Source organism: Rhinopithecus roxellana, chromosome 7 (assembly GCF_007565055.1).
Source record: "Rhinopithecus roxellana isolate Shanxi Qingling chromosome 7, ASM756505v1, whole genome shotgun sequence".
Lineage (NCBI taxonomy): Eukaryota > Metazoa > Chordata > Mammalia > Primates > Cercopithecidae > Rhinopithecus > Rhinopithecus roxellana.
In genome coordinates this window covers 81,660,963-81,686,346 of record NC_044555.1, presented here as the reverse complement: position 1 = coordinate 81,686,346, position 25,384 = coordinate 81,660,963, and the positions used below count along the sequence as shown (strand labels likewise).

Below are 25,384 nucleotides of genomic sequence, written 5' to 3'. Positions count from 1 at the left end.
GCCTTTGAATGATTCAAGCCCCAGCCTTCCAGCCACCCCAGCTGATGTGAAGCAGAGCAAAGACAAACTGTCCCCACTGACCCTGGTCCAAATGGCAGATTTATGAGCAAAATTAATGTTGCTTTAAGACGCGAGGTGGTGGCCTGTTACACAGCAACAGAAAACTGGAACAATTTATTTCCATTTTTAGATGAGGAAAAGAAGGCAGCAAGGATGGGGGAAGTAACTTGCCCAAGTCCAGGCAGACGGTAAGTGGCAGGGTCAGAATAGTCTTGTTCCAGGGCCCAGGCTCCACCACTCAGATTCCTCCCCTGGCTCAGCCCCAAACTGAGAGCAGGGGACTATAAAACCTGAAACTGTGTAGGACTCTGAAAATAAGGAGCTCTGCCCAGTACCGTCAAACTCAGAGCAAGGCAAGGGCAAGAGGAGACCAAAGACCTCGCTCCACCACAGACCACCCTGCTGCTCCAGGACCTTATGGGTCTAGTTGTTGAAAATGCACAGTGAATATGACAGCACCCAGCAGGAATGGCAGTTTCTGAGGAACTCCTGGAATCTCTCAAGAGGCCCTTTACAGTGATCTGACGTCCAAGACACAGGTGGGAAGAATAGCCAATGGTATTTGCATTGCGTTTTTTCTTCTAACTCTATTTGTATAAGCAGAGAGGAAAGGCCTGGAGAAACACAGCTGGCACATATGTTATTTATTTGTCAACATTGTCCCTGTAATTAAGATAACCTCGCTACTTAGTTTTACAGTCTGTTTTATTTTTCACTTAAAATCCCTGGTAACCATTACCTACTTCACCAACAGTTTTTTTAAAAAATTATTTTAATGGCTCATTTTATAAAGTGGAAGTACCATGATTAGTTTTAACCTCTCTCCTATCGGACATTCAGGTTGTCTCCATTTCTTTCATATCATAAATGATGCCATGATGTGCATCCTTGTGTCAAAAGATATAGAGTTTGATGTAAATCTCTGATTTTTTTTCTTAAAAAACAACAACAGGCTGGATGTGGGGTCTCACGTCTGTAATCCCAACACTTTGGGAGGCCAAGGCGGGAGGATCGCTTGAGCTCAGGAGGTCAAGGCTGCAGTGAGCCATGATGGCACCACTGCACCCCAGCCTGGATGAGAAAGTGAGATCCTGTCTCAAAACAAGAACAATAACAACAACTTCTTAGAACTACTTGGTCAGGGAAAATCCTGTTTAAATAATATTGATTAAAAATTGTAGTATTTAATTTGTTCATGTTAATAATTTGCATTTAATAAATAAAATTTATTTATTTATTTTAAATGTATTGCCAAATAAGTTTCTAGGAAGGTAAGTCTTTCCTCAAAATAGTTCTCTATTCTTGCCATTTTCAATTCCTCTCCTCTCATTCTCCCTTACATCCACTTCAGTTATGCCCTTGACCCCCTCATTCCACTGACCCCGCTCTCTACAGTACACTAGTGATCTTTACATTGCTGAATCTATGGCCAAGTCTCCGCTTCCTGTGAGCTAGCAGTAGCATTTGGCACAACCCATAAACTCTTCTCCCTGATACGTGGTCTTCACTTGGTTTCCAGAACCCTACCCTCTTTTGGTTTTCCCATCTCACTGGTTGGATCATCTCAGTGTCCTTTGGATGGTTCCTCTTCATTCCCTGGAATCAATGCTGGCTGTCTCTTCTTCTCTGTCACTCCCTGAATGATCTCATTCTGTCTCAAGGCTTTAAATTCTACCTACATGCTCTTAACTCCCTCCCAATTATATATCCAGCTCAGACTTCTCTCCAGACTCCAGGCTCTTACTTTCAATTGTATACTCAACAATTCCATGACATCTCAAATCAACATTCCCAAATCTTTTTCCCCCTAACCTTCTCTATCAACAGTCTACCCTATCTCAGGGAATGATAATACCTGGCTTCCAGTTGCTCAGGCAAAAAAATCTTGACACTTTCTCAAGTTCTCTCAACTTCTGTCACCCCATATCCAATTCATCAAGAAACCCTGATAGCTTTATCTTCAAAATATATCCAGAATCTGATCTCTCACCACTTCACTGGTACCGCCCTGGTGCAAGCACCGTACCTCCTGCCTGAATAACTATAAAGGCTCCCCAGCATGTCTTCCCGCCTACACCTGTCCCTGCCACGCACACACACTAGCAGCAAGAGGAATAGACCCTTCTATGACCTAAGATTATGTTGCTTTATCTGCTCAAAATTCTCCAATGGCTCCCCTTTTCCTCCCACATCCAGTGCCCCTTATTCTGTTGCATGGTTTTGTTTTTCTACTGCTAGTATCTTTTTTTTTTTTTTTTTTTTGAGACAAGAAGACAAGCTTTTGCTAGATTGCCCAGGCTGCTGGCCTTGAACTCCTGGGTTCAAGCGATCCTCCCGGCTCAGCCTCCTGAATAGCTGGGACTACAGACATGCACACTACCATGTCCCAGCCTAGTTTCACTTCTTAACATATTATATTGTGTCTTCTATTTATTGTCTATCTTTCCCTACCAGAATATAACCTCCATGCAGGCAGGAATCTTTGTCTGCTTTCTTCCCTCCTGTATCTCAAGAACCTAGAAGAGTGCCTGACATAACAAAGGCAGTCACTTTATGATTGCTGAATGAATGAATGAATGAATGCTATTACTCTTCACGTTGAAACCTCTGTGACCTTTCTGGAAGGATACCATAATTCTATTCATATACTCCCTACAGAAAGGGCATGTAGACAAGGTTTGTCTGCCGGGCCTTCCACTTCTTCATGTAGGGTGTACTATCCTCTAGTTTCCCTTCCAGTTGCTCAGAGCCCCTCCACTCAAACTTCCCTTCTCTCACAGTGGTCTGGGCTTTAAAATTAAGCCTTCCTCCTCTTCTGCTCCCATTCAGCCAGTCTCCTTCCTGTTTCCCATGAATATCAGCAAGCTGTCAGCAGAAAAGCTTTAGGTTAACCTAATTCCATTTTAAAAAGGTCTTTGTGATGTCCTGTTCCCTTCTTCATGTCCCCTCCATGAGAATCCAGGTTGAGAGACAAGTCTTAGCATTAGCTACATTCACCTTGTCCATTAGCTCTTTAGCATCACAACTTTACTCCCAGCTGACTTCATCACCACTCTCTGCATTGGATAGACCATCCAGACAGAAAATCAGTAAAGAAACGGCAGACTTGACCAACACTATAGACCAAATGGACCTAACAGACATAGACAGAACATCCTATCCAACAGCAGCAGAATACACAATCTTCTCCAGTTTACATGGAATATTCTGCAGAATAGATTATATATTAGGCCATAAAAGAAGTCTCAATCAGTCTTAAAAGGTCAAAATCATGTCAAATATCTTTTAAACTACAATGGTATGAAACTAGAAATCAATGACTGGAAGAAAATTGAAAAATTTGTAAATAAGGAGAAATTAAACAATACATTCCTGAACAACCAATGGGTCAGAGAAGAAATCAGAAGGAAAATCAAAAAAAATCTTGACACAAACAAAAATGGAAATACAACATACAAACTTATGGGATGCAACAAAAACAGTTCTAAGTTTATAGTGATCGACATCTACATAAGAAAAAAGAAAGATATCCAAAATAAGAAGAAAAAGATCACCTCAAGGAATGTTTTTAAAAAAATAAATAAATAAATAAATAAGAATAAGCTAAGCCCAAAGTCAGCAGAAGGAAAGGAATACAAGCATACCTGAGAGAGATTGAGGGTTTGATTTTAGACCACTGTAATAAAGCAAATATCACAATAAAGCAAGTCACGGGAATTTTTTGGTTTTCCAGTACATATATAAGTTACATTCATACCATACTATAGTATATTAAGTGTACAATAGCATTATGTCTAAAAATAAGTACATACCTTAATATAAAATACTTTATTGCTAAAAATGCAATCATCTGAGCCTTCAGCGAGTTATAATATTTTTGCTGGTGGAAGGTCTTGCCTCCACATTGATGGCTGCTGACTGATCAGAATGGTGGTTGCTGAAGGTAGATATGGATGGCTGTGATAATTTCTTAAAACAAGACAACAATGAACTTTGCCATATTGATTGACTCTTCCTTTCACAAAATATTTCTCTGTAGCCTGTGATGCTGTTTGATAGCATTTTACCCACAGTAGAACTTCTTTCACAACTGGAGTCGATCCTCTCAAATCCTGCCACTGCCTTATCATTTAAGAATATGGAATAGTCTATATCTTTTGTTGTCATTTCAACAATGCTCACAGCACCTTCACCAGGAGTAGATTCTATCTCAAGAAACCACTTGCTTTGCTAATCCATAAGAAGCAACTCCACATTCAAGTTTTGTCATGAGATTGTAGCAATTCAGTCATGTCTTCAGACTCCACTTCTAATTCCAGTTGTTGCCTTTGTTTTGTTTTGTTTTTGCTATTTTTACCACATCTGCAAATACTTCTTCCACTGAAGTCTTGAACTCTCAAAGTCATCCATGAGGACTGGAATCAACTTCTTCCAATTCCTGTTAATGGTGATATTTTGACCTTCTCCCGTGAATCACAAATGTTCTTAATGGCATCTAGAATGATGAATCCCTTCCAGAAGATTTTCAATTGACTTTGCCCAGATCCATTGGAAGACTCACTATCTATGGCAGCTATAGTTTTATGAAATGTATTTCTTAAATATTAAGGCTTGAAAGTCAAAATGACTCCTTGATCCATGGGTTGCAGAATGGATGTTGTATTAGCAGGCATGAAAACAGCATCTCTAGCAGAGCTGTACATCTCTATCAGAACTCTTGGGTGATCAGATACATTGTAAATGGGAAATAATATTTTGAAAGGAACTGTTTTTCTGAGCAGTAAGTCTCAGCAGTGGGTTTAAAATATTCAGTAAATCATGCCAAAAACAGATTGTGAGTAAAGAGATTGAATCAGTAATCAAAAGCAAAGAAAAGCCCAGTGTGGTACGGGAATAAAAACAGACACATAGACCCATGGAAAAGAATAGAGAGCCCAGAAATAAACTCATGGATATATGGTCAACTAATCTTGGAAAAAAGTGCCAAGAATACACAACGGGGGAAAATAGTCTCTTCAATCAGTGGTGCTGGGAAAACTGGATATCCCCATGCAAAAGAATAAGATTGAACCCTCATCTTATACCATACACAAAAATCAACTCAAAACGATTAAAGACTTAAATGTAAGACCTAAAACCGTAAAACTTCTAGAAGAAAACATGGATAAAAAGCTGCTTGACACTGATCTTGGCAGCAATTTTTTGAATATGACACAAAAAGCACAGGAAACAAAAGCAAAAATAAACAAGTGGGACTATATCAAACTAAAAAGGTTCTTCACAGCCAAGAAATAATCATGAAAATGAAAAGGCAACCTTTGGAATAGGAGAAAATATTAGCAAGCCACGTATTTGATAAGGGGTTAATATCTAAAATATATAAAGAACTCTTAAAATTCAAATTCAATAGCAAAAAAAAAATAGAACCCAATTTAAAAATGGGCAGACGATCTAAATAGATATTTTTCCAAAGAAGATGCGCAAATGGCCAACAGGTATATGAAAACGTGCTCAACATCACTAATCAGGAAAATGCGTATCAAAACCACAATGAGATGTCACCCATACCTGTTAGGATGGTTTTTATTTTTTAAAAAATGGATAACGAATGCTGGTGAGAATGTGGAGAAAAGGATATGCTGGCACATTGTTGGTGGGAAGTTAAATTAATACACCTATTATGGAAAATAGTATGAAGACAGAATCCTCAAAAAATTAAAAATAGAACTGCCATATGACCTAGCAATCCCACTTCTGGGTATTTATCCAAAAAAAATGAATGCAAGATCTCAAAGAGATACCTGTACTGTGTTCCTTACAGCATTATTCATAAAAAGCCAAGATATGGAATCAACCTAACTGTCCATTAGTGGATGATTGGATAAAGAAAATGTGGCATACACATTCAATAGAACATTATTCAGCCTTTAAAAAGAAGAAAATCCTGCCATTTGCAACAAGATGGATGGACCTGGAGAGTATTATGCTAAGTGAAATAATCCAGACACAGAAAGACAAATACTGTATGATCTTATTATATGTGGAATCTGAAATAGTCAAACTCATAGAAGCAGAGAATGGTGGTTACCAGGGGCTGGGAGGACAGGGATATGTGGAGATGTTGGGCGAGGGGTACAAAGTTTCAGTTGCGCAAGATGAATATATTCTGGAGATCTAATGTATAGCACGGTGACTATAGGTAACAATACTGTATTATACACTTACAATTTGCTAGCAAGGTAGATCCAGAGTGTTCTCACCACACAAACACACACACACACAAGGAACTATGTGAGGTAGTATATATATTAATTATCTTGATTGTGGTAATTATTTCACAATGTATACATATATCAAATTGTCAAGTTGTATGCATTAAGTATATATAATTTTAAACTGTTATTCCTAGGAATATTTGCATTTCAAAAATAAATGCTCCAAAAGGGAAATGCTTACTTGTTAACAAACTCTCATGATATTCCGAGCCTCAGTTATTCAAGATTTGGAATAGAACAAGAATGTAATTTTAACAATAAGAAAATACAAAAAGAGGTAACCCTTTTACTTATTCATTCATTTATTAAATATTTATTGAACAAGTACTATGTGCAGACACTGGGCTAGGCATTGGGGCTAGAGTAGAGAACAAGACAGACAAGATCACAGTTCTTATGAGCTCTGGCTCAATATCTGGGTTTAAATCCTTTATGTGATAGCCTTAACATGAAGTCACATGAATTAACTTAAATTTCTATCCAATAGAATCCAGCATGTTCTCCTTAATTTTTAGACACTGGTCATTTATTTTTCTTTCTTTCCAGTGTCAGGGAGGAAGTATAACTTCTCCTCAACCCTCATAAGTTCATAGTTAGGACTGACCCCTGTAACAAAAGACAGATTAACAGCAGAAAAACAAGCAGTTTTATTAACCATGCAGTGCACATCACGTAAAAGAAATCTCAGTGACAGGTAACTCAAAGCAGTGGCTTAGAACTCTGGTTTATATAGCATCTTTAACAAAGAACCATAAATTTTAGAGAAGTAACACACAAAGAAAAGCAGTTTTAGGCTTCCAAAGGTGGGAAACCATGGGAAGGTCAATACATGGGAGTAATCTAACGGAGCAAGTTTTGTTTGTAGATTCCTCTGGTGCCATCTCTGAGCTGATAAGAGTTGTCTCTAGTAAGGGAGAATTTATATCCTCTCTTTAGGCAAAAAGTGTAGGGATGGGGAATAGAAAGAGCTCATCCTCTGATTGCTGATTCTTATTTGCCTTTAGCTCAAAAATATTTATGTCAAAGAGGCATATTTTGAGGTGACACATTCTGGTTTCCTTCACAACCAAACAGAAAGTACAAAGAAATGTTATGCTATTATCCCAGCATGAAGAACTGTCGGGGGTGGGGGGTGAGGGGGAGGGTTTGTTTGTTTGTTTGTTTGGGGTTTTTTTTTTGAAACAAAGTCTCGCTCTGTTGCCCAGGCTGGAGTGCAGACAATCTCGGCTCACTGCAACATCCACCTCCCGGGTTCAAGAGATTCTTCTGCCTCAGCCTCCGGAGTAGCTGGGATTACAGGCGCCCACCAGCATGCCCAGCTAACTTTTGTATTTTTAATAGAGATGGGGTTTCACCATGTTGACCAGGCTGATCTGAAACTCTGACCTCTGGTAATCCACCTGCTTCCACCTCCCAAAGTGCTGGGATTACAGGCGTGAGCCACGGTGCCCAGCCGAAAGAACTGTTAAAAACAACCCACAAGATGAGGGTGAATCTTTGTAAAGAGTCTCTTCATTAATACCCCTCCTCATAGCCAAAAATAAAAAATAAAAAATATAACCCACAAGAGGCCGGGCACGGTGGCTCACACCTGTAATCCCAGCAATTTGGGAGGCCGAGGCAGGCGGACACGAGGTCAGGAGATCGAGACCATCCTGGCTAATAAGGTAAAACCCCGTCTCTACTAAAAATCCAAAAAATTAGCCAGGCATGGTGTATGCACCCGTAGTCTCGGCTAATTGGGAGGGTGAGGCTGGAGAATTGCTTGAACCCGCGAGGCAGAGGTTGCTGTGAGCCGAGATCGCGCCACTGCACCGCAGCCTGGGCGACAGAGCGAGACTCTGTCTAAAAAAACGAAACAAAACAAAACAAAAACAAACAAACAAACAAAAAACCCATAAGACAGGTTTGGGAAGAAAAATCTGATATCCTAAAGAAAGTCAAGACATTATATTACCATCCAGTCAACAAAAGACTTCACTAATCTGTGTTCTGGGCCAGATCCATCCATGGAAAGGTCAGAAATTGAACAAGCCAGAATTGATCTCTTTCTATTCCACCTGAGTCAGTTTTAGGGTAGGATCATGAGTTCCATTGGTCAGGCTGTGAGCCTCCTCTGTTCCTTATTTTCTAATGTGATGATTGGACCTTTCACACATCTTCCCTGATATAATCAGTGTGCCATCCTTAGAGGAAGGCATTGCTATCTCCATTTTGCAGATGAGAAAATGAGGTTTAGAATAAAGTAATTTGCACAACACTCCCTCTAGTACAAGTGCTGATGCCAGCATCTTAAAACCCAAATCTTCCTGCTTCCTGAGCTTACATTATTTTCTCTATAATACACTGCCTCTTGGGTCATAAATTTGTGAGATCATAATAAATATCTTTAAAATTCTGGTATCAGAATGGAAGGCACTCTTCTTTGTTTGGACAAGAAGAATCAAGAGAGGACTTAACTCATTCTTGGAGTTGACAGCAGTGAAAATAACAGCAGTGATAACAGAGCATGGGCAAATCATTAATTTTTTCCTGCATCTAAGTTTCTTTAGGTGATAAATGGCAATGATGAAATGAAAAAAACAACAAAGGGACACTAGAAAAATTAACCTGGTGTTTATGACAATTTGACAGAGGAATAATAAAAATTCTTATGTTTCTTTTTTGTTTTTAGAGATGGGGTCTTGCTATATTGCCCAGGCTGGAGTGCAATGGCTATTCACAGGAACAATCATAGTGCACTACAGCCTTGAACTCCTGGTCTCAAATGACCCTCCTGCCTCAGCCTCCTGGGTAGCTGAGACTACAGGCATGTGCCACCGTGCCCAGTTCTCTTATTAATATATGTCTCGGGCCAGGCGCGGTGGCTCAAGCCTGTAATCCTAGCACTTTGGGAGGCCGAGACGGGCGGATCATGAGGTCAGGAGATCGAGACTATCCTGGCTAACATGGTGAAACCCCGTCTCTACTAAAAAAATACAAAAAACTAGCCAGGCGAGGTGGCGATCTCCTGTAGTCCCAGCTACTCAGGAGGCTGAGGCAGGAGAATGGCGTAAACCTGGGAGGCGGAGCTTGCGGTGAGCTGAGATCCGGCCACTGCACTCCAGCCTGGGCGACAGAGTGAGACTCCGTCTCAAAAAATATATATATATATGTCTCATCTACATTAGCAAGACTAATATGCAAACACCCAGAAACAATAAACAACCAAAATATTTATAGAAAGTGGTATGGATAAATGAATTGTATACATTCACCAAATGAAATGTAAGGGCACTAGTTGTGTTGTTTTGTTTGTTTGTTTGTTTTTTGAGACAGAGTTTCACTCTTGTTGCCCAGGCTGGAGTGCAGTGGCGTGGTCTCTGCTCACTGCAACCTCTGCCCCCCAGGTTCAAGCGATTCTCTTGCCTCAGCCTCCCAAGTAGCTGGGATTACAGGCGTCTGCCACCACGCCCAGCTAATTTTTTGTACTTTTAGTAGAGACGGAGTTTCACCATGTTGGCCAGGCTGGTCTCAAACTCCTGACGTCACCCATCTCGGCCTCCCAAATCACTGGGATTACAGGCATAAGCCACCATGCCTGGCCAAAGGCACTAGTAAAAAGAAATAAATACCAACTACAAACAATGATACGGATGAACTGATGAATGTTAGAAACGAAGGAAAAAAACACTACATACATTATTATGACATTTGTATAAAGCTCAAAAACAAGCAAAACTAAACAAATTGTTTAGAAATGCATCTGGTAAGAGTAATTTTTTTGTTTTTGTGTACACATTTAGTCTTTTATAACAAAGCAACTTGTAGACGTTTAACATTTAAAACTGAGCATCATTTTTCCTTTCCAGTAAACCAAAATTTAAAAATAAACAAGGACAAAATTACAATAGAGCATGCCAATTCCAAATGAGATCCTATAGGTTCTGCAAGTGGCAGGGCTCAAGTCATCAGCAGGAGATAATTCATTTTTAGTGTCATCTTAAACTGCAAGGATGCCTGGTAAACATCACAATTATTTTTCACCAAACTGATGCTTTTAAAAAAAAAATCACAATTAAACATACCAAAGGAGAAGCCATGTTGTCAAAATGCCCACTTCACTCACCCAAACATCTCAAACCTAACCTTTACTGACTTTCTAGAACCCCATTTTTAAAAATTCTTTTTGGTTTTTTTAAACAAGAGAAAGTAGATGGATGCATGTTGGTAAATGCTAATTGCCCTTATTCACAAAGAGACACAGTATTCTTTCTGAGAAGGAAAAAAGCTAGAATTCTATGCTCTACCACACAGGGGCCTAACACCCTTCTGCTTCCAGCAGAGCAAAGGAAGCAGATTTTTCTTTTTTCCCGCAGAGCTCAGTGGTGTTGGTTCCATACAGTTTTTGTTGAGACGGAAAGGGATAAAAATGAATTCAAACAGAAAGGGGTAGAGACTCTTTTCCCATTGTGTATTGCTCAAGGTGCCTCTTCTTCCTCTTCCCCAAGCAGTGCAGACACTTATGGATGTGACACTACTTTTACAAAATTATGAGAGTAAGATAAATCTAACATAGTTGACTCCATCTTGCCTCTAACCTCCAAGTTGTCCTTTGTCATTCCTGGGTATAGGTTAAGCTAATTTGAGGAATAATTTAGTTTAGAGTTTAACCAAAGCAGGGATGATAATAGCCCTTCCCAAAACTAAACCACCTTTGTAAAACTAATCAAGAGAGGGGCCAAAATTCTGCTAAATTGTAAGCATAAACAACTGTTCCAGGGGTCACAAAATTTGTAACTTCCCGAACTACTTCTGCAGGTAACATCCTTACTGCAGAACCTAAGGTTGCCCTTTCGAGATATTTTTTCAGACTTCTGCATTTCTGATGATGGGATGACTCTACCCAGATGACTCTCCCTGGACTGTGACTGCAACTCATGACTCAACCTGTCCTATGGACCCCACTCAGAGGCTGACTCAGTGCACAGAGACCATTTTCCATACCCCTATGATTTCATCCCCAACCAATCAACATTTCCCACTCCCTAGTCCCCTGCCCGCCAAACTATCCTTGAAAACCCCTAACCTCCAAGCCTTTAGGGAGACTGATTTGAGTAATAACTCCATCTCCTGCATGGCCGGCCTCGTGTCAATTACACTTTTCCTCTACTACAGTACCATGGTCTCAGTGAATTGATTGTATCTGTGCAGCAGGCAGGAAGAATCCGTTGGGTGATTACAGATGGCTGACAAATGCTGCTACCCCAAAATTTGGGATTTTGGGGATCAGTTTTGACCTCTTCTGACAAAATGGTTGGCAGAGTTTGTTGTATTTCTGTCCTACTGTCAAAATCTTCTCACTGGCTAGTTCATTAAATCTATCTGTTTCATTTTTTATTTCATCAGTGTGTTCAATAGCTTCTTGCAGTTTTTTTCTCCCTTCTTCAGCAAGCCCAGAGAGGCTGATGTCTCTGCCTGTCTCAGAGCAGAAGGCAGTCTTGGTTTCTCCTTTTGAGGCATGAGTGGAGACAGGCATATGGGAGCCGTACTGTGAGGAAAGTCCAGGAACCAGACCATGAGTCTCCTGACTCCTTAGGAGGAAGCTCAGAAAACTCAGTAATTTGTTTTTAAAGAAGGGGAATGCAAAATTCAGGAAAGCAGGTATTTTGGTGGGAGAGGCAGACATCATGGAGGACAACCCAGATATTAATGTTCCAGCCCCTGTGTGTTTATATGTCACTAGTCTTCACAACTTACACATATATTATACATTATATTTATTATTTATTTTATATATATAATATAGTGTAATAAAATTTTAAGATAAAATGTATTTTCTGTCATCATATTGTGGGGCAGTCTTAAAAGATCTTAAGATCATTGATCTTCCTTGATAAGCTAAGGATTTGTAAGAATTGAGAAGAGAAACCAAGTAAATCTAAATTTTGGTGCAAAGGGCCCAAAGTGGATTTCTCCAGCCAACATTTAGAGCAGCCCCATCAGCTGCTACAGCAGTTTCCTGAAACCCAGGATCCCTTTCCCAACTTGACTCCAAACACCTCAGAATTACTGAACTGGCTCATGTTAGCTAGCCGGCTGGCTTCCACCAGATAAGACCATTTGATATATTATGTAACCATTTTAAGAGTTTATCTTTTGATTCACCAGGAAAAATCTTCAGTCCAAAACATTAAACAGGCATTTTTCAAAGACTGGGAAAAGAATGAACATTATCAGCAATTTCCTGCCATTCTTTGTGTTCTCGATGCTCCACGGTAAGAGTTCATGAACTAAATAGGGAGTATTGGAAAAATCTTTTAGAGCCTGGATTTATGATTGGGAGTTTCCCTTCTGAGTGCAATGCCCTGCACATCTATGATTTGTTTCAAAGAGAAATGGAACTATCTGACATATTTCTGACTTGGTTTTTAATTCCTCTTGTCCTCCTGTTAGTCTCACATAGAAAGTGTAGAGGAGAGATGAGGAGTAGGGAGGAGAAGAGGTGGGGACAGGAAATGGGAAGTAGGAAGAAAAGGGGAAGAAAAGGAAGAAAAGTAGGAAGAAAAATGGGAAGTAGGAAGAAAAGAAAGAAATGTGCCCTGCACATTAAAGAAAATGGGAAGTAGAAGACAGGGAAGGGGGAGGGAGATGGCGAGAGGGAAGAGGAAAAGGCGTGGCGAGAGGAAGTGAGAAAGGGAGTTGGGGAGAATAAGTCACAGACTGAGCAACAACAGTTCCACACACTGTGCTTGATTATTTCCATAGAGGTCATCCCATTTACTTCTCATAATCTGTGAGTTGGGTCAGGAAGCTTGCAACTCAGTAAGGCAGAAGGCTTAGATTCACACAGTCAATAATATTGGATGCTCTGGTTTCTCTTCAGAGCAAATAAATCTTTGGCCTTTTACTAAAGATTTCCATGGAGAGGAACAATTATTAATTAATAACCAAATTTTTGAGGTCCTGCTTAGGCAAGGCCAAGTAAATAATAATAACAGATAAATAAATAAATAATGATTGGATTAAACTCCAGATCTTTCTGCCTCTGAAACCAACTTGCTCCTAGTGCCCACCTCTGGGAACTGGAATTCCCAAAGGCAGTAATGCATTAAGGAGCGGGGGTCTGGAGCAATAAGATGGGGACCCCAGATACGCAGGGTATGCAAGGGCAAGATTAAAGGAAACTAACAAGGAATGGTGAATTACTTTGGCTTTAGCAACTTCCTGAGAACTAAGCTCTGGGAGAGGGTTACCCAGGCACCACAACCATTAATACAAGAATGCAGCTAATGACAGCCTACAGGGAGGCAGGGTAGGAGTCACAATATATCACCCACCCTTCTCTACCACCCTCCTCCAAATTTCCTCCATGGAAAACTCTCATTTCCCACCAAAAAGAACAGTATTTGATCATTTTTGACTAGTCTTGCTAACAATTTCATTGAACAGAAGGTAACAAAAGAAATGCGACCGACACTTCATTCTGAACAGTCAAGAACAATTGATTAAACAGAAGTGTGAAGAACCTTTGAATAAAGGGATTGATTGTGTTATCTGAACATCCAAAGGCAAGGAAGGTAAAACCGGATGTTGCCGGGCGCGGTGGCTCAAGCCTGTAATCCCAGCACTTTGGGAGGCCGAGACGGGCGGATCACGAGGTCAGGAGATCGAGACCATCCTGGCTAATACGGTGAAACCCCGTCTCTACTAAAAAATACAAAAAACTAGCCGGGCGACGAGGCGGGCGCCTGTAGTCCCAGCTACTCGGGAGGCTGAGACAGGAGAATGGCGTGAACCCGGGAGGCGGAGCTTGCAGTGAGCTGAGAGCCGGCCACTGCACTCCAGCCTGGGAGGCAGAGCAAGACTCCGTCTCAAAAAAAAAAAAAAAAACAAAAAAAAAACAAAAAAAACTGGATGTAGACTTTAGGAAAACACATTTCTACTGATGCACAGAAAAGATAGAATCACAGAAGAAATAGTATCAGGGGACTTTAATCCAAGTTAGAAGCTCTGAAAATAAACTTCTGGCTATTTAATAAGAATACCGTAGGCCAGGCAAGGTGGCTCACGCCTATAATTCCAGTACTTTGGGAGGCTGAGGTGGGCAGATGGCTTGAGAGCAGGTGTTCAAGACCAGCCTGAACAACATAGGGAGACCCTGATTCTACGAAAAATACAAAAGTTAGCTGGGTGCGGTGGTGCATACCTGTGGTCCCAGCCACTTGGGAGGCTGAGGTGGAAGGATCGCTTGAGCCCAGGAGGTTGAGGCTGCATTGAGCTGTGATCATGCCACTGCACTCCAGCCTGGGCCACAGAGCAAACCCATGTCTCAAAAACAAAACAAAAACAAACAAACAAACAAAAAATTGTAATACCGTTTAAAACTAAAGTAAAGAAATAATTTAATGAACAAATTGTGCTGTGAGTTCAGGTGTTTAAAAGGATAAGAAATGACCACGACAACCTTTCCCACCTCACTTGGACTCCAGAGAAGGTTTTGAGCATCCTGAACAAGGTGAAATTCTCACATACTTGAGGTCAAAGCTCTGGGCAGGAGGGCTAAGGGCTCTCTTGATTGTTTCCTCTGGGCCCCAGCAGAGTGCCACAGGCATAGGTTGAAAAATCCCCATGAGAGCCTGTGGGGGCCAGGAGAAAGAAATAGAAGATGGCTGCTCAATGATCACAGGTATCCAGTCCTTCAGTCAACAAAAAAGGAGCTCTTGACCTTTCTACACAATCCTTCCCAAGTTCCCAATGCAGGTGAGCAATTAGGGATGCAGAATATGCTAGGAATAGGAGCACGCATTTATCATCCAGGGTCCTGCCAGGAAACAGATGGCAAACTCACATGGGGTAAGTGAGAAAGGTTTAATGAAGAACTCTCTATAAAGGCAAGGGCAAGGTTAAAGGAAACTAACAAGGAATGGTGCATTACCTTGGGGTTAGCAACTTCCTGAGAACTAAGCTCTGGGAGAGGGCTACCCAGGCACCACAACCATCAATACAAGAATGCAGCTAATGACAGCCTACAGGGAGGCAGGGTAGGAGTCACAATATATCACCCACCCTTCTCTACCGCCCTCCCTAAAGCCCTGCATGAGCTGCACATTGCCAGAGGGCAAATGAGCCCTTATGTGGTCCATGGAACAAGTCAGACAAGGATGGAGAGTAGACCGGAGGGGCAAACAGAGAGTAGCCAGCACAATCATTCTAAAATTATGAGCATATGCATGGACTTAGCTACAAGGATATTCATCACAGCATTATTTGTAAAAGCAAATATATGGAAATGACCTAAATGTTAGATAGGGAGAAAAAAATGATGCGATACCCACATGAGGGCAGAGACTATCTTACCTATTTTTGTATATAAACTTCAGCAATTGGAATAATGCTTTGCTAGAAAATATTCATTAAATATTAAAAATGCTAGTGTGGGCCAAGTGCGGTGGCTCATGCCTGTAATCCCAGAAGTTTGAGAGGCTGAGGTGGGTGGATTGCTTGAACCCAGGCATGGAGGCACATGCCTGTAGTCCCAGCTACTCAGCTATCCAGGAGGCTGAGGTGGGAGGATTGCTTAAGCCGGGGAGATCAAAACTGAAGAGAGCTGTGATTGAACCACTGCACTCCAGCCTGGATGACAGAGTGAGACTCTGTCAAAAAAAAAAAAAGCTAGTTTAGGGGTACATTTACTGACATGAAAATATGTTCATGATTCAGTTAAACAAGAAACAGGTCACAAAAATATGTAGTAATGATCTTATTTTATTTGATAGCTGGCTACATAGATAAATACAGAATACAGATTTGGAAAAACATACATGGAGATGGTTAAAGTGATGAATGATGCTCAGAGGGAGACTGTTTTGTTTGGGTTGGGTTGGGTTGGTTGGGTTGGGTTTGGTTAGATTTGGTTTGGTTTGGTTTCGTGCTTCAGTTTCTCATTTCTCTGTAGTGAATACAAGTTGTTTTTGTAGTAAGAAAAATACATCTTTTTTTTTCTATTTTACTTATAAAACAGTGTTGGTTTTCCTGGTGTTTTCCTTTCCCTTCCCTGCATTATCTCTTGCTCTATAACCTTGAGAGTGGCAGCAGATGGCAGGGCAGGCATGTCGATGGAGGGGAGGGGAGGGAATCCCACCATATGGGAATCATGACTCACAACTTTCACAGCTTGTGGAGCACCAAGGACCAAAATACATACAGAAGAGTGGAAGGGGCTTAGAAAAACCTCCTGCTCCCAAGGCTCAAATCCTAGGAAGCTGAGATTTATAGTACATGCTGAGGATGACTAAAAAGTATTTTTAAGCTATATTGGAAGAAAGATGAACAAGCAGGGAAGAGCATCACTGCTAGGTAAAGATGTCGCATTACCAGATAGCAGGGAGGAGAAGCCTTCAATTCCCATTTTGCTTTAATCTCAACCATAAATAAGACTTTCTTCTTTATCTCTTTGTTGGCCATCATGATCACCAGAGCAGCAGCAACATCAGCATCGTCACCACCATTAATATTGTCACCTCCTCCAAAATTACCACTAGTATCATCATCTCCATTCCAGATAGATAAACATCCTAAGAACAGCAAATGTCTTATCCTCTTATATACACTGGAACATTCACATAATCCTATATAGTTCAGTAAACATGAATTGACAAAGACGAAGGCTCTCTTATTAAATGAGAAGATAACATGATGCTGGTAGGAGGAGGTAATATATTGGATGAAAAGTTGGTAAACTTTGAGCCAACATTTCAAAGGGAGAAAACTTTTGAATCATGTATCTCTCCCATGTTTATATGTATTTATTTACAAATTATATACATGCTCTACCACTATAGTCCAATATTATATACATTATAACATACATATAAATTAAAAATTTTTAATGTTGCCATGAAAAAGATAATTTTTGAGTGGTTTGCACACCCTGCATGGGAAACCACTATTCAACATGGCAGTATCAGAATCAAAAGTTTTTGAAATAAACCTATAAAAGGAGCTGTAACCAATAACAGGAGATTAAATACAGATGAAGATCAAATGCTGCATTTTGAATTCCCAAACTGAGCCCAAGTTGAGGAATTTAATATGCAAGCACAGTCTTGTAATGCCAAAACATCACCATCAGATGACTTGTAGCTCTAGCGATTTAATATGGGTGGACTGAGCAATAAGCAGCATTTAAAGAAAAGCCAACCTTGACAATTATTCAAATGTACCAGATGGTGCCCTATTCCCGCTACTATCACTATTTAACATTGCTGTATTAAATTGCTGTATTTTCTTTCTAGGGATTTCTTGGAACAAAATAAGGTCTCAGAGGGCAGGAGCAATATGTGCTTGCTTCCATCACTTTTGGAAACTGCCTCAATACCCAGGCAACCAGAAATTTTCAGTTACCCAAGAGAGCCCTGTTTCTCATCCCTATGGGGATCAGTATCGTAGGCTCTGGGTTACTAGTTATTAACCACATCAGAAGGGGAAGAAGGAGGGGCCATCCTTGTTAATGCATCAGTCTGGTCTCCTTGCACAATTCTACTCAAGACTAGATACTGATGTCATAATCTGAGATCAGATTAGGGAACTTCTGCAGAAACCGTCACCCCCACAGAAGGGAGACGAGTCAACCAGAGTGTGCTCTGATTAAGATAGCACTTCAGCCATAGTGGCTTTATGGAAGGTGGTATGAGAATAGATATAACAAAGACTTTGGAGTCAGACAGATCTAGGATGCAATCCTCCATCTGTTGCCCGCTGCCTGTGTGACACTGGGCACGCAACCCAACTTCTGCATTATAAAATGCAGTTAGGAAAATATCATAATATATTTTAGGCTTATCGTGAGCCCTGGAGATAACATTCTTGGAGCATCAGCCACAGGATCCAGGCTTACCATCTACTTGGTCCTGCATACATTTTCATACCTGAGGCACTAGTTTAAAACACAGATTCTGAGGTTTCTCTGACGGCGTAAACCCAGGGTGGGTCCCTGCCTTTGGGAATCTATATTTTTGAGAAGCCTTGGCAGGGTGAGGTGGCTCACACCCGTAATCTCAGCATTTTGGGAGGCCAAGGCAGGAGGATCACTCGAGGCCAGGAATTTGAGGCAAGCGTGGGCAACACACTGAGACTCCATTGCTACAAAAATAAAGAGAAAAATTAAAAAATTAGCCAAGCATGGTGGCATACACCTGTAGTCCCAGCAACTTGGGAGGTGGAAGCAGGAGGATGGCTTGAACCCAGGAGCTCCAGGCTGCAGCAAACTAGGATCGTGCAACTGCACTCCAGCCTGGGTGACAGAGCGAGTCCCCATTCTTTAAAAATAATTTTAAAAACAGAAACAGGAGCCCCCTTCTACCTGCCCCAGGTGATTCTGATTGTGAAACAAGTTTAGGAACCCCCTAACCAACAGTTATTTACCATTATTGTGAGCACTGGGATTGGTATTTTTGTTACTTCCTGCCCACCACTGTGGCACAGCTTTCCGGTCCCAGGGCACCATGGTTATGGAGCTGGCCTACTTTCTTCCACCAAAGGCACTGCATTTTTCTTTTCTTTTATTTATTTATTTATTTATTTATTTATTTATTTATTTATTTATTTTGAGACAGAGTCTTGCTCTGTCGCCCAGGCTGGAGTCCAGTGGCACGATCACGGCTCACTGCAAGCTCCGCCTCCCAGGTTCACGCCATTCTCCTGCCTCTGCCTCCCGAGTAGCTGGGACTACAGGCGCCCGCCACCACGCCCAGATATTTTTTTTTTTTTTTTTGCATTTTTAGTAGAGACGGGCTTTCACCGTATTAGCCAGGACGGTCTCAATCTCCTGACCTCGTGATCCGCCCGCCTCGGCCTCCCAAAGTGCTGAGATTACAGGCATGAGCCAGCGCGCCCAGCCGGCACTGCATTTTTCTACTCTACTTCCCTCCCCCAACCCTAACCTTCCAATCAACCTGCTCTTTGCCATTTGTCTCAAGTGGATGGATCACATGAAGGCTTTGAACTGAAAATGACTTGCTGAGTTATGTATGCAGACCAGGGATATTTCTTAAAAGGGGCATAAACTAGAGAAATTCATTCTAAATAATGACAATCCTGGCTCAGTGGGCGATGTTTTGAGAAAAGAGATCTCTTAATCCCTTCCATGGCCTACTTGCTGATTCACTTGCATGTGCATAGGAATCATGTGGCGATCTTGCTAAAATGCAGATTCTGCCACTAGATACCATATTTAAGGTAAGCCTCTGAGATGGCATTTCTAACAAGCTCCTGAGTAATGCCATGCTGGTGGTCCAACGACATTTTGAATGTCAAAGGACGGTTAATGGTGAAGCAAAGAGAGCTACATCCCCAAATGCTTAGAAACTTACCAACACCTAGAGCCTAAAGTGATCATAAATGTTGTAGAAAAGTTTACATTTTTCCCCTGAAATTTCAACCATTTAAGCCTATAAAACAAATTGATAATACAAAGATTAACAGAAGAAAAAAAAAGTCATAAATATTTATTACATGCTGGGAGTCATACAAAATATGAAAACGCAAAGAAATGGCCAGATGGTTGATGCTTTTGTACCGTCTTAAGGTTACAGAAAGAATAGGGGTTTAGAACATGCAAGTCATGGGAGGTAGAGAAGAGGAAGAAAGGCACGGAACAAAGGCCATCTTTTTATGTAGATGAAACTTCACCGGGAGCAGCCCTCATAAAGAATAGATGGTAGCCTGTGGTGAATGTTTCTGTCAGACCTTTAAAGGTGCCAGGTTCTCAGGCAATCTTTCCTAGATGTAGACAAGGGAGGAGCCTCAGAGAAAGCCTGGCTGTTTATTTCACCAATGCAGATTTTCTCTGCAGATGCAAATCTCCTCCACAAAAGGCAGTTTTGCTGGGCTATTCCTGTCTTCAGGCCTTCTGAATAGCCATCTCGAAATATGTCAGAAAAGTATATTTGCGGGTGAAATATTTTTGGTTTGCTTTAATGTCTAGAATCTATTAATTTAGTAAAAGCACTAACAGATAGGGCCTGTTCCTAGTACACACACACACACACACACAGACACACCAACGCACTCCACCAATAAACACCAAATCAGAACATTTAAAAAAAATCATTACTTTCCACCAGGCAGAGGGCACTGACGTCAAAGAGCTTCAAAATTTATTTTAAAAGCATTTATGCAGTAATTTTAAACAATTGTTTCTCAACAATTATAAAGGTTAAGCAAAAGCACATAATGCTGTTTTACACACGATAGACCATACAAGATCACCTAGATAATTGTTGATAAAGCCAGCACTTCTGGAACCATGAAATTTCCATTAGCCAGTGTGGCACAGTCAGCTCTACAAATTTGAAAGGTTTGGAAAATATTCAACTACTGGCCACTGCTGTTAATGTTCTGTAGCAAGTTAAAGTACAATGTGAAACAATAAAATACTGAATGCAAGAGCTGGGAACAATGGAGCACAGTCCTGGCATTATGCAATCTGAGCAGTAACCTAATTGTAACTCTCAAAAGTCTCTACAAAGCCACTGGCTGGTCTAAACTGTTACACAGTTCAAACTCCTTAGCTGCAATTGTCTTTGGGAAGACCAGCTCTACCTTGGATGTGTGTGTGTAAAGCTTCAAGGGACATGGATATTCAGGGTCACAAATGTCTTAAGTGATCCTTCAGTTCCACCCATCACCTCTGAAAGCCAGTTTTGGCGCTTGCACAGACCCAAAGCCTCTGCCTGAGGCAGCTGAACAACATGGCAGTGTTTGTTTATAACCCGTTTAAAACTGCCACCACTCTTGAGAGGACACCGACTATGCCCCTGGCCTGGAGTCCACGTTGCCCTTTGCCCAGAAAGCCTTCCTCCTCTCCCTGGAAACCTGACTTTTTAGCCTCCAGCTGCTAAGCTACCAGTCTGAGCAAAACAGCATCAAGCAACGTCACGCAGAAACGTTAACTGTGTCTGCAGTTCTGCCTGTACCTTTGGGAAGACAATATTATACTCAACTAGAAGGCTAGTCTTCTTCATATACTCCAACTCATTAGATTTTAACCTCTTGTGACTTTTTAAAGTAGAAAGGACAAAGGAGAAGCAGCTTGTTTATTGTCTAGGCTGAGACAATGGGACAATTGTGTAGTTTATCTCTGGTATTAAATGCATCGCTTAGGTTTATTTATGCTTCCTTTTAAGTTTTTATTTATTTATGTATTTGAGATAGGGTCTCACTTTGTCACCCAGGCTGGAGTGCAGGGACTTGATCTCAGCTCACTGCAACCTCTGCCTCACAGGCTCAAGCTATCCTCCCACCTCAGCCTCCTGAGTAGATGGGACTACAGGCACGTGCCACCACACTTGGCTATTTTTTTAATTTTTTTGTAGAGATGAGGTCTCACTACATTGCCCAGACTGGTCTTGAACTCATGGGCTCAAGTGATCCTCCCACCTTGGCCTCCCAAAGTGCTGGGACCACAGGTGTGAGCCACCGCACCTGGCCTATGCTTTAACTTTTGATTGATCTACAACACACATGCAGGAAAGTGCACAAATTATGTAAGATCAGCTCAATGGATACTCACAAACCAATTACATTCTTTCAATCAGCACTCAAACAGGAAATGAAGCGCTACAGCATCCCGGAAGCCCCTTTCGTACCTGTTTTCAGTCACTATTCCCCAGGGGAATGACTATCCTGACTTTTAACACTCCACAGATTAGTGTACTTTCAAACTTTAAATTATTAACACCAATTTTTTTAAGTTGGGTGTTTTTTTTAATAGTAACTTAAGGATCCTAATATTGAAGTCTTTTTTTTTTAGGCCAGTCCAATTGCTATGGACCAAATCATGTCCCCCCAAAATTTATATGCTGAAGCCTCAACCCCTCAATGTGACTGTATTTGGAGTTAGGGACTTAAAGAGGAAATTAAGGTTAAATGAGCTCATAAGCGTGGAGCTCTAATCAGATAAGACTGTGACCTTTTAAGAAGAGAATAAGAGAATGAGATTTCTATCCTCCAACCCCCACCCCCACCCGAGTGAAGACACTGGGAGAAGGTGGCCATCTGTAAGCCAGGAAGGGAGCCCTCACCAGCAACCAAATCTGCAAGGGCCTTGATCTTGGACATCCCAGCCTCCAGAACTGTGAGAAATAATATTTCTGTTGTTTAAGGCACCCACTCTGTAGCACCTATTTTTTTAAAAATGTATTTTATTTTCTAAATTAATTTTATTTTTTGACATTTCTATTTGTTTTAGAGAGAGTCTCAGTCTGTCACCCAGGTTGGAATGCAGTGGCATGGTCATTGTTCACTGCAGCCTCAAACCACTGGGCTCAAGCAATCCTCCTGCCTCAGCCTCCTGAGTAACTGTATTTCACTTTTTTGAGTAAAAACTTTCGAGTAAAGTTTATTACCAAAGACCAGCCTCTACATTTCAAAATACCACATTGGTTTTTGTCAGTATTAAGAGAAGTCGGCACACAAAATTAATTTAATACTGTTCAGTAAGACAAGTGGTTTTATTAGATAAACATAATGAGACCTATGAGCAAAGTGCTGGGGTACAAAGGCAAGATCTCTCTCTTCTATGAAATTCATGCTTTACTTGGAAAGTTTCCATTATTCCACATCAATGGCAGGTATTAATGGCATTTCTAATGTAGATTTAGGTGCCCTGACTTTGAAGTAATGCAATAAAACCTGTCCTTGCCACTGCCTTTGAAATCAGGGTGGTAGCTGCAGTGCCTCACACTAAAAGTAGATATCCAACACATGTTGTTGATTAAAGAGGTGCCTGGAGGATTGTGAAGTGTAGCTGGAGTGAGAGAGGCGCCAAGAGGTGGCTCTCTTTAATTAACACTCTGTTGGGAAGAATTCCGCACTCCCAGTGGAATCACCCGTGGTACCCAACGAGAGTGCAGTGATTCTATTTGCAAGCCAGTGTGATGAGAAGTGTTTCCACTGAGTTATATTTTCAAAAGCCATCGTTTTTCCCTCCTGTAAACAAACACCAATTAATGTGTAAGATGTAACTTTCTTAGAGTTGAATAAAAATAACATAGCAATCGGGTGATATGCAATTTGCCACTTGTACTTTTAATTTACAGACCTATTGCATGCCACTTGTGTTGGTTAAAGAAACAAGAAATAATTAGAAAGGTAGGCTAATAGGGAGAATAAGATGTTTGTGATATCTGGGTCTTCCTCATAGCTCAAAAGACACTGTTTATTATACTACATCCAAATATAAAACAAATGATCTGTCTCCAACATAAACTATTTAGACTGAAAACTAGCCAAATGAAAGCAGCTGCCACTAGACTAAAAAGTCATTTTCTCAGCCAACTCAGATTAAAAAACAAACATTTTATGAACATATTTCTTCAACTCAAGCAGATTTTTATTATTCTCTGTTTCAGCTGCACATAAAAATAAAAACAGCATCTCCTGGCATGACCATTTGCTAGAAATTTAATTTCAGATAAACAGATGGTGCTGAACTAAAAATATTAGCAGGGTATCATCTGTAAAATTCAAATCATTTTAGTATATGTTGTCTTTAGTCTTTTAAAAAAAAAAAAAAGCAGAAGTTTCTTTTTATAAATCGATTACACTAAAATGTAGCAAATATTTATCTTCAAGAATGTTGAACAAGGGGCAGTTGGTATTTCTCTTGTGCCCCCTACCTCTAGGGGCTCTTTAAAAGAAATACATTTATAATATACTCTTCCTTTTCTTACTTCAGGACCCTGAGATAAATCTGGGTACAACTTTTTAAAGGCCACAAATTGAAGTTAGAATTCTCTTTACTGGTTGATTTACTTGCTATTAAAGGCTTGGACACATTTTGTGCACCTGGGGACCCAAGTTCTATATGACCAACTTCAGTGAAATGCATGGATGCAGATAAAGGAGAAAAAGGCTGGCACTGCAAAGAGCTGAAAGACAGTTCCCCAAATTCCATTAGGAATTAAAACAAAAAATTAAAATGGCCTCTCCAACTGCTCAGCAAAAGTCCTAACCCAGGACCAAAAGCTACGGCAACTCTGGGGACCAACGAAGGCTCTAACTCTAATTTGAAGCATGAATTGGATTAAAGCTCATTTTCATTTTGTGCCATCTAACTGCACAGCATACATCAGGTCAAACCATGTTAAATTGCCAGTATTCAACCAGTTTTGACCACCATATGATTCAACCTGATATCTCGGTTGCTTCCCAAGACCACTATTTCTAAGCCTGCCCGTAGTACAAGAACATTATTCAATGAACATAATTAAAGACAATTAAAGACTCAAATCTGAAATCAATAGTCTATGGTCATAAATGCTAAGGTATTTTTTAAAAATTGAGTCAACTTTTGCTGCCACCAGCATCCATTATTGTGAATTAACTAGTCCAGATAAATAAAGAGCTTTAGCATTATATTCCTGGGAAATAGAAAAAGACAAATCTTTATATGGAAATGTATTGCTAGCCTCAAAGGGATTAAATATGTATATGTATATTTAATATATATATAATACTTCTGGATGTATACTATCTTAGTATAAATAAATGTTTTTTTTATACTAAGTGATTTTTAATGCAAATTGAAGTTAGAATCCTCTTTACTGGTTGACCAGCGAAAATTTTATGGCAAGGTCGCTTAACTTTGGTACAATTGTCATTTTGGATCAGATAATTCTTTGCTGTGGAGCTGTCCTGTGCATTGTAGGGTGTTTGACAGCATCCCTGGCCTCTACCCACTAGATGCCAGTAGCACCACCTCTCTCCAGTTAGGATGCCAAAAACATCTTCACACATTGCCAAATTCCCTTGGTGGGTGGACGGGGCACGTCCTTAACCCCTTATTAAGACTTGAGAAGATTTCTTTAAGGTCTTTACTCAGTAACCAACCTATTCCATGTGTTTCTCTACCTTATGAGGGGGACAACCTCACCAGAAATAATATTTTTTCAAAGATTTTTGTTTAGGTTTGCCAGGCTTAGCAAATTAAAAATAGAGGATGCCCAGTTAAATTTGAATTTCAGATAAACAACAAATAATTTTTTACTATAAACATGTTCCAGGCT

General features: G+C 40.5%; 1 protein-coding gene and 1 non-coding gene across 2 annotated transcripts in view; one reads left to right on the top strand and one right to left on the bottom strand.

Moving 5' to 3' along the window:
• LOC115898624 overlaps positions 1–18,822 on the bottom strand; it is a 40,752-nt gene extending 21,930 nt beyond the window's left edge. The window contains exons 1-3 of the mRNA XM_030933645.1: positions 18,741–18,822; positions 16,743–16,891; positions 2,717–2,925 (exon numbers count right to left, since the gene is read on the bottom strand). Coding sequence (XP_030789505.1) covers positions 2,717–2,925; positions 16,743–16,891; positions 18,741–18,822 — 440 coding nt within the window. The remainder of the gene's footprint in view (positions 1–2,716; positions 2,926–16,742; positions 16,892–18,740) is intronic.
• Positions 13,181–13,295, top strand: LOC115898961. Its single transcript, XR_004058594.1, has one exon. It is a non-coding gene; the product is annotated as a U5 spliceosomal RNA (small nuclear RNA).
• Positions 18,823–25,384: the final 6,562 nt, after the last annotated feature.